An 11,004-nucleotide genomic window follows, 5' to 3' on the forward strand; every position below is an offset into this window, starting at 1 on the left:
AAATGCAGAGAAGAAAAGGTTGAGTGGGAGAGACTTCCTCACTCAGGATTTAACTTCTGAGACTTTGATGACAGAGGAATTTGCACATATTCTTACAGGGTTTAAGGATCCGCTAAAGCCTGTCCATGGACCACTGCTATTAATTTATGGCACAGGGTCAGCTGCATGAAGAAATGAGACCTGTGTGGACTGGGTTTGAGTCCTTTCCAAACGTTTTAGCTTATTATCAGCTGATTTGGGCAAATAATTTAAACTCAGTTTTGTTATCTGTGAAATGGAGGAGAAAAAAACACTCATCCACAGGGCTGTTGTGAGGATTAAACCCCAGAGCAGGTGCTGGGTATGTGGGACCATGTCTGGCCCATAGTCGGCAATCAGGAAACCGTGGTTCTCTACTCCAAATCTCCTCTCCCCAGGCTGTTCCCACTCAGACCCCTCAGTTCCCGCACCCTCCTTTAACCTGGTTATGGTCACTGCCCTGCAGGTCCACGCAGTCCATTCCTCCAGCCTGCTATTCCTCTGTGTCTACGCTTCCCACACCAACTCAAGCCAGTGCGCCTTCTAAATATTCTTTCAGCACTGCCAGGGCCCCAAGTCTGAGCCACCTGCTCCCTCTCTTCTCATCATTCCTCAAGGGCCAGGGAAAGTCCTGCTGCCTCCTCCTTGAAGCCAAGTGCCTGCCCCCTTTCTCCAGGCCGGCCTTCCTCCTAGGCTGTGAGTTCACAGCTGGACTGCAGCTCCTCAAGGGCAAGGACAGGTCATCATCCCCCACCCGCGCTGCAGTTTAGGACGGTGGACACTGACCCCGCGCCCCGTGCAGAACACGACAGCACAGGGGAGCCCGGGGAGGCTTGGAGTGGACCCAGCCTGCCTTCTTCAGATACAGGGCAGGGACCCTACGGGAGGCATGTGTTTTAAGCTTGACCTTGTCTGATGGGGGGTTGTCCCCTGCCTCCCACATCCTCTCACTCACTCCTTCCACTGGGCAGGGCACTTGCTGGCAGGTGAGGGGTAGACTCAGCGGCTGGAGAACACAGCGGACCCGCCTATGCCACGTCTCACTGGTCAGTGTCCTGAGGTGGCCCTGGCTTGGGCAGTCCTTCAGTCAGTGCCCTTCCCTGCCCTCCTGGATGCCATCAGCTTCAGATTTTTGCTGCCTGGGCTGAGAGAGGGGTTAATGGGGAGACCCGGGGACACAGCAAAGTAAACCACGTCAGGGCTGATTTCAGTAAGAAACAAGGGGCTCAGAGGGCCCACATGTGGCAGGTGGTGGAGGGATGGGGCAGACGTGGGTGCACGATGGGGTGGAGGGTGGACAGGAGGACAGCAGTTGGGAAAAGGAATGTGGCCACACCACTGTGTCGTGTGGGTGGCTGGAGATCTGGCGAGAGGCCCAGAGAGACTGTGCCTCCTTCATCCCCAGCCCCACCAAGGTCAGGAGGGACCAGAGGGAAAAACAGGACAAACATCACCGCCTCTGTTTGCACTGGGAAAGAATAACCCACAGAGCCCGCTGTTCCTCCTCTTCTCGCCACCCACGAGGCTCCTCTTCTCTCGGCCGCTCCCCTCTCTGCTCCCAGGGCCCCCTCCCTCCTTGCCCTCTGGAACTGGAGCCAGTGGGGCCTGAGTGTCTAGGAAGGAGCAGCATTTTAAATAGCACCCCTGTGTGCAATGTCTGCTCCCCTGTAGGAGGCGAAGGGGGCAGAGAGGAGGTCAGTTGGACTGGAGAGGGCCTTCCCCCAGTGGAGGACACAAACAGGACACAGGCATCATTTAAAATACTCCCGTTTTACAGATGGGCATATTGAAGTTCAGAGAGTTTGGGTGAGTTGCCCAAAGCTGGGAGGTTAGCTGGGACTTGAACCCAGGTCATCCTGATTCTGAAACCTGTGGTTTTTTTCCCCTCCCCACTGCATCAGCCCTCTTCAGGGACTGCTGTCTGGCTACCCCCACAGCCCTCCTCTCTTCCACTCTCATTTTGGGTACTGGTGGACACTCAAGGGCTAGATTCAACCAACAGTAGCCACTAGGCACATGTAGCTATTTACATTTAAATTAAGATTAAAAATTCAGGGCCACCCTGGTGGCTTAGTGGTAAGGAACCACCTGCCAATGCAGAAGACGCAGGTTCCATCCCTGGGCAGGGGAGATCCCACGTGCAGCAGAGCAACTAAGCCCATGTGCCACAGCTACTGAGCCAGAGCTCTAGAGCCCGGGAGCCGCAACTGATGAGTCCATGTGCTGCAACTACTGAAGCCTGCGTGCCTGGAGCCCGCGCTCCGCAACAAGAGAAACCACTGCAATGAGAAGCCCACGCACTGCAACTAGAGAAAGCCCGCACACAGCAGCAAAGACACAGCGTAGCCATCAGTAAATAAATCTTTAAAAGATTCGGTCCCTCTAATCATATTAGCCCCATTTCACATGCTCAGTGGCTGCAATGTGGCTAGTGGCTACCATTTTGGACAGCACAGAGTCAGAACAATTCCATGGTCGCAGAAGATTCTGTAGACAGTGCTGGACTGGGTCAGGACCAGGGCAGGAGACAGAGAAAAGAACAGAGGAGCCCGGGGCTCTGGCGGAAGGGCTGCCTCTGTGAGGAGACTGGGTAGTATGGGACTGAGAGTCCAGGCGAGGGGCAGGGAAAGGGCTGGGTGGGCTTGGGAAGGAGGCAGAGAACCTGACCCGACTCCCAGGTCCCTCCCTCCGATACTGATACTGTGGGCAATACCAGTGAGCAATTACTTGGCTGGGGTGGGGCCAGGGTTAAAGGCAGAGGGTGGGGAATACAGGGGAGAGGGACCGCCCCCCTCTTAGCAGACCTCAGAGCTCTGCTCCTCCAGGCCTGCCCTTCATCCTCAGGGACCCGGGAGTCCGCCGACCCTCCTTTGTCCTACCCAGGATCCTACCCAGGCCGAGCCAGCTGCTTCCTGTTCGCTCATTCAGGCCGGGCAGCCAGTTAATGGGCGACAGGGCCACCACCTTCCCAATTAGTCTTATTAGCCTCTTGCTCACCCACTGGAGTCAGGGTCACCCCTGGAGGAGGCGCTGTGAGTGGCCTGTGAGTAACTGAGGCCTAGCTATGACAGGGGTCCCCAGCCCAGGCCTGTCCCCAGGCTGAGGCCCTGGCGTCCAGCGCCCGCATGCTGTCCCTGGAGCTCCCCCGGAAGGGAGAGTCAGGGAGCTGGTTTTGGAGTGCAGACTCCAAAGGCCCACACACTGATGGAACACAGAATAGGAGTGTGGCAGGCATGGGACCTGGGCTGTGACAGCAGGAGGTGGGGAGGGAGGAGGAGAGCGGAAGCTGAGTGATGGGTCCCCAGGAAAGGGACGGATCCAGGAGCTGTGGGTGGGATCCCAGGTGGGGTGGGGGCTGCAGCCAGTACCTGAGGGCAAGTTGAAATGCCCACATCTGTGCATGGAGAGAGGATGGGGCGTCAGACACACCAATACTGGGGAAGGCAGGAGAGTGAGGGAGCCAGGTGACTGGCCCCTGTGGTGAGAGTGGCCGCCCTGGAGTGGGCGGCCGCTGGGGCAGAGCGCCTGGTTCCGGGTTAGGCAACGAGGAGCCAGAGCTGGCCGGCCAGCTGGCCCCTCGGCCACGGCACACTCCACACACTGCAGCCGGCCCTGCTGCTGAGTAGGCAGATGCTCAAACTGATTGCTTCAGCTCCTCCCGGCCACACCAACTTCCCCCAGGCACCTACCCCTCCGCCCCTCCTCCCCTCCCCACAGTGACTCCTGCCCCGAGAATGTCCTGCCCTGGCATAAAGGCCCTGGGTGTCCAGGAGCTGCTGTCAGTCAGGAGGCCACGCGGTCCAAGATGGGCTCTTCACGAGCATCCCAGATAGGGTGTGTGGGAGGGCGAGGGGTGCTGGCTTTGCTGCTGGCTGGTCTCCTCCTGCAAGGTAGGAGGTTGGGGCCCTGGGAGCGGGGAGAGTGGGGAGAGGAGGGAGATTCAGGCGCAGACATCTGGTCAGGGAAGGCTGGAGGGAGCCCTGTGGGGTGAGAGTCCAGGAGAGGACCCAGAGAAGGGGGATTGGGGGAGGGCTGGGGCTCTGGAACCAGACACTTGAGTCTAGAGGCTGCTCCTCACTGCCTTGGCACCTCAGGCAAGCTACTTAAACTTTCTGAGCCTCCCTTTCAGAAAGTTTAAAAATGAGCTTAATGTTAACACCTCGCTCTAGTTTCTCTATGAGTCTGTAATTAAGTAATGCATGTGACACTGCTGTGGAAATTCTAGACGGTTATATGTTAATGGATGTTGTAATTATATTATTATTGGGGTGCTAGAAGATGAAGATTGTATATTTAGTAGTCATAATAATTGTTACCATTCATAGAGGCTCTTTTATATGCCAGACACTATTAGCACTATATTTATTTTTAATTTTTTAACCATGCTGCAAGGCCTGTGGGATCCTAATTCCCCGACCAGGGATCAAACCTGTGCCCCCTGCATTGGGAGCACAGCAGTCTTAACCATTGGACCGCAAGGGAAGTTGCATGTGCTAGCACTTTAAGTACATTAGCTTTTTAAATCCGTAGAAGAAGAACGGTGTGAGAGATTTGTTATTCCCACTCTGCAAAGGAGGACACAGAGGCTGGAGAGCTGAGGAAACTGGCTCAAGATCACAAGTTAGAAAGCAGTTAAGCCGGGCACCAAACCCCAGGCTGGGTGACTCTGGGGCCTGTGCTGGGTGAGCACAGCTGTGTGGCATGGGGGAGCAGAGGAGGATAGTGGGGTGCTGGCTGATTGGTGCAGTGGAGTGGAGGGGGCTGTGGGCAGAGCTGGGGGTTGGTGTGAAGGTGGACATGTTGAATTTCTTTTTGAGGAGAGAATGGGGACCACATGGATTGTGAAGACCTGGTTTTTGGTGAGGGTTGAAGGAGGAGTAATAAATCATGGATAATGCTGTCTGTTTCTGTAAAGCAGCTTCTAATAGATGATCACATCCAGTAGTCACAGTAACGCTATGAGGAAGGCAGGGCAGATCTGGCCTCTCCAAATCTATAAGCTGAAGCACGTGGCTCTTGGGACTGGAGGGGGTCGAGGAGGGGAGCAGAGGAAGGATGGGGGGAGGGTGAGCCGGAGCGAGGAACAGAGGGTCAGTTCAGGAAAGAAGCAGGAGCAGTCAGATGTGGGCCTGGGGGCAGGCAGGCCTACGGTACTGGTGAAGGTCAGAGGCCTGGGGAGGGTTTCGTTCCCATGTCCCTGGGCTGGGCTCGGGGAGAAGTGTCCTGTCGCTGCGCGGGTACCAGCAGATTCTGAAGCAACAGCGCGTGCCCCGTGTCCTGGCCCCCGCCCAGGCTTCCTGGCATGGCATGCTGAGATGGGAAGCAGGACTTCTCTCCTGTACCCGGGCCTGGCCTTTTGAGGGAAGCGGGTGACCGAATCACGGTCCTCACATGTCCTGTCCTTTACTGCAGTCCCTCTGCCTTTCTCCTGTTTCTCTTTTCCCTGTTTTCTTGTTTCCTTGCCTTGTTTCCCTGCTTCCTTTCCCCGTTTCCCCTGTTTCTCAGCGTCCCTTTGGCTATTTTTCCTCACTTCTCAGTCCTCTGTCATTCTGTCTTTCTTCTCCTCCTATTTGGTCCCGAGACCTCCCGCACCTCTCAGAGCCTCACTCTCCCCCACTCTTGGTCTCTTTGGTGTTCTGTTTTTTTAGACCTATTTGTTCCTGCCGCTTCTTCATTCCCTCTCATCTTCCTCCTGCTTTGAAGTCTCATATTCTTTTTCTCTGGTCGATCTCCGGATTCCCTCCTGCCTCTTCTCCCAGAATAAGCTGCCATCTCATTTTTCTTTAGCTGTGAAAGCCACTTCTCCCTGCCTTTTCCACCCTAGACTCTCTCCCTGGGCTCCTCTCGGGAGAGATCGGAGTGTCAGATGCCTGAGGTGGGCCTGGGAGGGGAGGGAGAAAAACCAGCTTCTCTGGCCCTTACTAACCACTGCTTTCCTCACCAGGGACCTTGGCCAAGAGCATCGGGACCTTCTTAGATCCCTGCAAGGACCCCACACGTATCACCTCCCCCAATGACCCCTGTCTCCTGGGGAAGGGGGGCTCCAGCAGTTCCAGTGGTGGTTCCAGTGGCAGCTCCATTGGCTCCAGTGGCAGTTCCAGCAGTTCCAGTGGTGGTTCTAGTGGCTTGAGTGGTGGTTCCAGTGGCCTGAGTGGTCACCCCAGTGGTGGTCCCAGTGGCAGCTCCAGTGGCTCCAGTGGTGTTTCCAGTGGCTTGAGTGGTCGCCCCAGTGGTGGTCCCAGTGGCAGCTCCAGTGGCTCCAGTGGTGTTTCCAGTGGCTTGAGTGGTCGCCCCAGTGGTGGTTACAGTGGCGGCTCCAGTGGTGGCTCCAGCAGTAGCTCCAGCGGATCCATTGTTGCCCATGGTGGTTCTTCTGGATCTTCGTTATTTAAGCCAGGAACAGGGTATTCCCAGATAAGCTACTCCTCTGGATCAAGCTCTACTCTACAAGGTGCATCGAGCTCCCTCCAGTCAGGAAGTATCAGCTCCCAGTCAGGAGGAGGCTTGAGCTCTTCTGGTTCCCAAACCTCCTGGCTGTCCAGCAGCGGTGGCCAGAAGGTCAGCTCCAAGCTGCGGCCCTGCGGCCCCGACATCCCTGACTCTCCCTGCAGCGGGGGGCCCATCGTCTCACACTCTGGCTCCTACATCTCCAGCTCCCACTCCGTCTCTGGAGGTCAAAGGCCAGTAGTGGTGGTGGTGGAGCAGCATGGCTCTGGTGGCCCCGGTGGTCCCGGAGTGGGTCAAAGGGTCCCCTGCCTCAACGGAGGCTCTCCAGGCAAGCCCTGCCCTCCCATCACCTCTGTGGACCAGTATGGCAGCTACGAGGTTGTGGGTGGCTCCTCCAACAGCTATCTGGTCCCAGGCATGACCTACAGTGGGGGCAAAATCTACCCGGTGGGCTACTTCACCAAAGAGGGCCCCATCAAAGGCTCTCCAGGGGTGCCCTCTTTTGCTGCCGGGCCCCCCGTCTCTGAGGGCAAGTATTTCTCTGGCAACCCCATCATCCCCAGCCGCAGCTCTTCTAGCTCCAATATCTACCAGTCTGGAGCTTCCTCGACTGTGGTGTTCCAGCCAGTGGGCTCTGGTGGGGTCCAGCCCTGTGTGGTCGGCTCCCTGGGCTCAAAGGGGCCCTGCTCCCTCTCCGGCTCTGGAGTCTCCAGCAGTTCCAGTGTTTCCAGCAGTTCTGGTTCCTCTTTCCATCCCTGTGGTGGTGTTTCTCAGGGGCCCTGCTCCCCACCAGGCACTGGCTCCCTCAGTGGCAGCTCTAGCTCCCTATCTGGTGGCAAAATCATCCTTCAGCCCTGTGGCAGCAAGTCCAGTGCTCCTGGTCACCCTTGTATTTCTGTCTCCTCCTCAACACTGAGTGGGGGGCCAGATGGCTCTCCCCATCCTGACCCCTCAGCTGGTGCCAAGCCCTGTGGTCCCGGTAACTCGGGAAAGATCCCTTGTCGCTCCATCCGGGACATCCTAGCCCAGGTGAAGCCTCTGGGGCCCCAGCTAGCTGACCCTGAAGTTTTCCTACCCCAGGGAGATCTACCTAACAGTTCATAAAGCAGATTTTGCCTCCACACGTGTGCAAGCATACACACAAACACACACACATTCCATCTCCCAAGTGGGAGAAGTACAGGGGTAGTCCAGGCATGGGGTAGCTCTGTTTCCCTCCTCCCTCCCAAGAGAGCTGCCCCTACTTGCCCATCGCCCCAGTGTGGCGGACTCTCACTTATCACCTCTTCTTTTTTTACCGCCCCAAACTATAGGCTCCAAATCCCTTTCCTCATTCTCTCCCCTTCTACTGCAGTGCCCCACCCCCTGCCAGATTCCCACTCCCCAGAATTTCCTCTGCCATTTCTTTGAGATGGTATAGTCTACTGGCTAACCCTACCCATTCAGATTCTTAACTGGGAACCCCCCGAAATCTCCTAGAGTAACTGTGATGCCTGGACAAGTCATCCCCTCTCCACCCTCATCCCTGCTTTGCCAAATAAAGCACAAACCAAACGATTATTTGAAAACAATGACAATTTTTCACTGATCTCATTCCACCATCTGGTCAACCAGCGAGATATGCTATTGGGTTCTCACACTCCCAGTTCCATTCCCACCCTCCATTATAGAGCTCACCCGCCCTTTGTGAGTTCCCAAACACTCCTCCTTGTCTCTCAGTCTCCATCTCAGTCCCCTCTTCCTGGTTGCCACTTCCCTCAGCACTCAGATGCTTCGAGCCCGGTGTCGGGGAGATACCAGGCTCTCTGTGGAGACTAGGACAGCCTCCCTGCTCTCACTGGGTCTGGCACAGATGTTTCAATAAACTGTGAGAACTAGATTAGACTCTGCCTTCTTGGTGTCCAGGGTCTCCTCTTAGGACCTGGGTGATGCTCTCCTATGCCTCTAAACGTCCTGTGTCCCCGACTTTCATTTGTAAATTGGCCCCGGTATTTCTTACAGCTTACATCTCCTCCCACAAAGGAAGAAAACAATAAATATTTATTGAACCGAAAGCAGGAGGCCAAGCAACCTTGGTCTCCCAGATCCTTCCTCCCACGTCTCTTCTCTCTCACTCCCTAAGCAATCCATTCTCTCCACTGCCCATTCACCCGGGGGGCCTCCCCTCTTCTTACAAAGAGCCCTAATGATTTCCTCCCCGCCCCACACCCAGCTCCTTCTCCTCTACGTTTAGTTAGCCTCATCTTCCAGATGCCATCCTCTCTGGGTGTCCCAAGCATCAATTTCCTGGGTTTCTGGGGCACCTGGAGCCTTGGGAAGGCTGGAGCACGACAGCCCGGACCAGATTCCTGGGGCCTGAGTAGGAGCCCAGGCGGGTGCTGTTTTGGGAGCTGTGGGTGGAGAGAGTAAAAGACGGAGAGGACGGGAGCACGGCGGGTGTGCAGCCCAGCATGGTGACTCACTGGCCTACATTGACATGCCCCAGCCATGGTAGAACACAGCCAGCAGTGTCCTTTCTGCCTTCACTCTCCTGCTGCCTCTGCTGTGGGTCTAGAGTGAGAGCTGGAGAAGTGAGAGGGGAGCACTACAGTGGTAAGGGGAGGTGGTCTCCCCCAGAGAAGACCAAGATTGTGGAGAACGTACCCAGGGCCATGTGACTATGTCCTGGAGACAGCAGGGGAGATGCCAAGGCCAAGGCAGCTCTCATACCCCAAGGAGGGGACGGTAGACTGTGCTTATCCCTACAGGAAGGGCCTCACTCTAAAGCACAGGGTACCTCTCAGAGCCTCTGCTTGGCTGCAGAGGAACTGACCCCTGCCCTAGAAGCTATTTCATTCTCTCCTATTGGAATGGTGTTCAGTTCAGTTCAGTCGCTTAGTCATGTCTGACCCCATGGACTGCAGCACGCCAGGCCTCCCTGTCCATCACCAACTCCAGGAGTTTACTCAAGCTCATGTCCATTGAGTCGAGGATGGTGTTAGCTGGCCCCAAATTTTGGACTGTTGTTGAGATTCCGGAGAAGGCAATGGCACCCCACTCCAGTACTCTTGTCTGGAAAATCCCATGGACAGAGGAGCCTGACGGGCTACGGTCCATGGGGTCACAGAGTCAGACACTATTTAGTGACTAAACAACAACAAATAGTTGACTTACAGTGTTGTCCACCAGCCAGATCTGGAAAGAAGGTCTTCCAGGAATCAGCCAGCAGGGCCTGGGGATGAGGATGAAATGGTCAAGTTTAGCAGCTAATATTTAGACTTCCCGCAACAAGGGAAGCCTAGTCTGGGTGTATCCTGGAAGCAAGCAATAGTGTAACAAAGAGATTTAGACACTTTTTATTGTAAAAATATCAAGCAGATTTAAGAGTAGATAGTTAATGAACCCCTATGTTCTCATCACTCAGCCTTAACAGTGATCAACTCCTGGCTAATTGACAAGAGCATATCAATGCCCTCCTTCTACTTAGCTGGAAATACCTGTTCTCTCTCTGTCTCTTTCTCACTGTATCTCTCGTATTCTGTGGACATATTTGACCATCTAAGGTAGGCAGAATTGTGCCCTCCCCATCATCTAAGAAGTCCACGTCCTGATGCCTGAAACCTAGAGTAAGTGAGGTTACATAGCAAAGGGAAAATATTTGCAGGTAGAATTAAGGTTGTTAGTCAGATGACCTTAAAATAGGAAGATTATCTGGGATTACTTGGGTGGGCCCGATGTAATCATAAGGGCTTTTAAAGAGGGAAGAAGAGGAGGTCAGACTGACGCAGTATGAGAAGATCCTGCTACTTCTGGCTTTGAACATGGAGGAAGTGGACCATGAGCCAAGGAGCCCAGGTGGCCTCTAGGAGCTGGAAGATGCAGGGAAATGGATTCTCCTCTGGGGGCGTCCAGAAAGGCTCTACCTGGACTTCTGATTTTCACAATTGTAAGACAGTAAATTTGTGTTGTTGTAAGACATTCAGTTTGTGGTTTCTTGTTATAGCAGCCATAGGAAGCCAATATACCACCATCTTTTAAGGATGGGAACCAGGTCTGTTTCCCAAGACACAGGGTCTCATCTAGGAGCAGCCCCTCAGATGGGGGTCACTTCTGTACCACAGAAGCTCCTGCAGTTCGAGGTCACGATGATGGAGCTTTGGGGATACACGAGAAAGGGGTGCTGGAAGGGATAATCTGGATCCCAAACAGAAAGAGAATCAAGTGTTTCTATTGCTGAGAAGTGAAAAGATGGAGACCCCAGGGGTGAAGGTCCTCATGTGCTTGGCGTAGGGAACCAGGAAGAGTAGGGCTGGCAACCAGTGATGAGCCGCAAGCCAGAACACCTGGATTTGGAAGGGGTGGGGAGCTTGAGGAAAAGAGCAGGGTGGGAACATCTAGCTTCCCTGGGTCATTCAAGTGGCACCTGTTGCCACAGAATGAATTAGAAATAAGGGTGGAATGTGGGGATTTATTGTCTCCATAACCACTGGCTCAGCCTGTTTCTGGTGTCCCCCGCCCCACTGACAGGATAAAGGGCTGGATGTCTAGGGGCTGAGGGAG

The 11,004-nt window shown here is 54.9% G+C and overlaps 1 protein-coding gene across 3 annotated transcripts; it reads left to right on the top strand.

Moving 5' to 3' along the window:
* The first annotated feature begins 3,796 nt into the window (after window positions 1-3,796).
* CDSN (corneodesmosin) lies at window positions 3,797-8,036 on the top strand. 3 transcript variants are annotated; one of them, XM_081517511.1, is made up of 4 exons: window positions 3,797-3,908; window positions 5,963-6,121; window positions 6,162-6,271; window positions 6,327-8,036. In XM_081517511.1, exons 2-4 carry the CDS (start codon window positions 6,032-6,034, stop codon window positions 7,567-7,569), a joined length of 1,443 nt encoding a protein of 480 aa, XP_081373637.1. In that variant the 5' UTR covers window positions 3,797-3,908; window positions 5,963-6,031; the 3' UTR covers window positions 7,570-8,036. The 3 variants fall into 3 exon arrangements, with proteins under 3 accessions (XP_081373637.1, XP_081373636.1, XP_081373635.1); XM_081517510.1 differs by lacking the exon at window positions 6,162-6,271 and having other exon boundaries at window positions 3,824-3,908; window positions 5,963-6,130; window positions 6,338-8,036; XM_081517509.1 differs by having other exon boundaries at window positions 3,824-3,908; window positions 5,963-8,036.
* The last annotated feature ends 2,968 nt before the right edge of the window (window positions 8,037-11,004 follow it).

Source organism: Giraffa tippelskirchi, chromosome 8 (assembly GCF_054371585.1).
Source record: "Giraffa tippelskirchi isolate mGirTip1 chromosome 8, T2T-mGirTip1v1.2.pri, whole genome shotgun sequence".
In the NCBI taxonomy this organism is placed as follows: Eukaryota; Metazoa; Chordata; class Mammalia; order Artiodactyla; family Giraffidae; genus Giraffa; species Giraffa tippelskirchi.

What these genes read in the sequence shown, in the direction of transcription:
- CDSN (XM_081517509.1), top strand. Translation starts at nt 3,824, where the DNA reads ATGGGCTCTTCACGAGCATCCCAGATAGGGTGTGTGGGAGGGCGAGGG. An exon ending in GGCTGGTCTCCTCCTGCAAG is followed by an intron (nt 3,909 to 5,962) that starts GTAGGAGGTTGG and finishes TTTCCTCACCAG; the next exon opens with GGACCTTGGCCAAGAGCATC.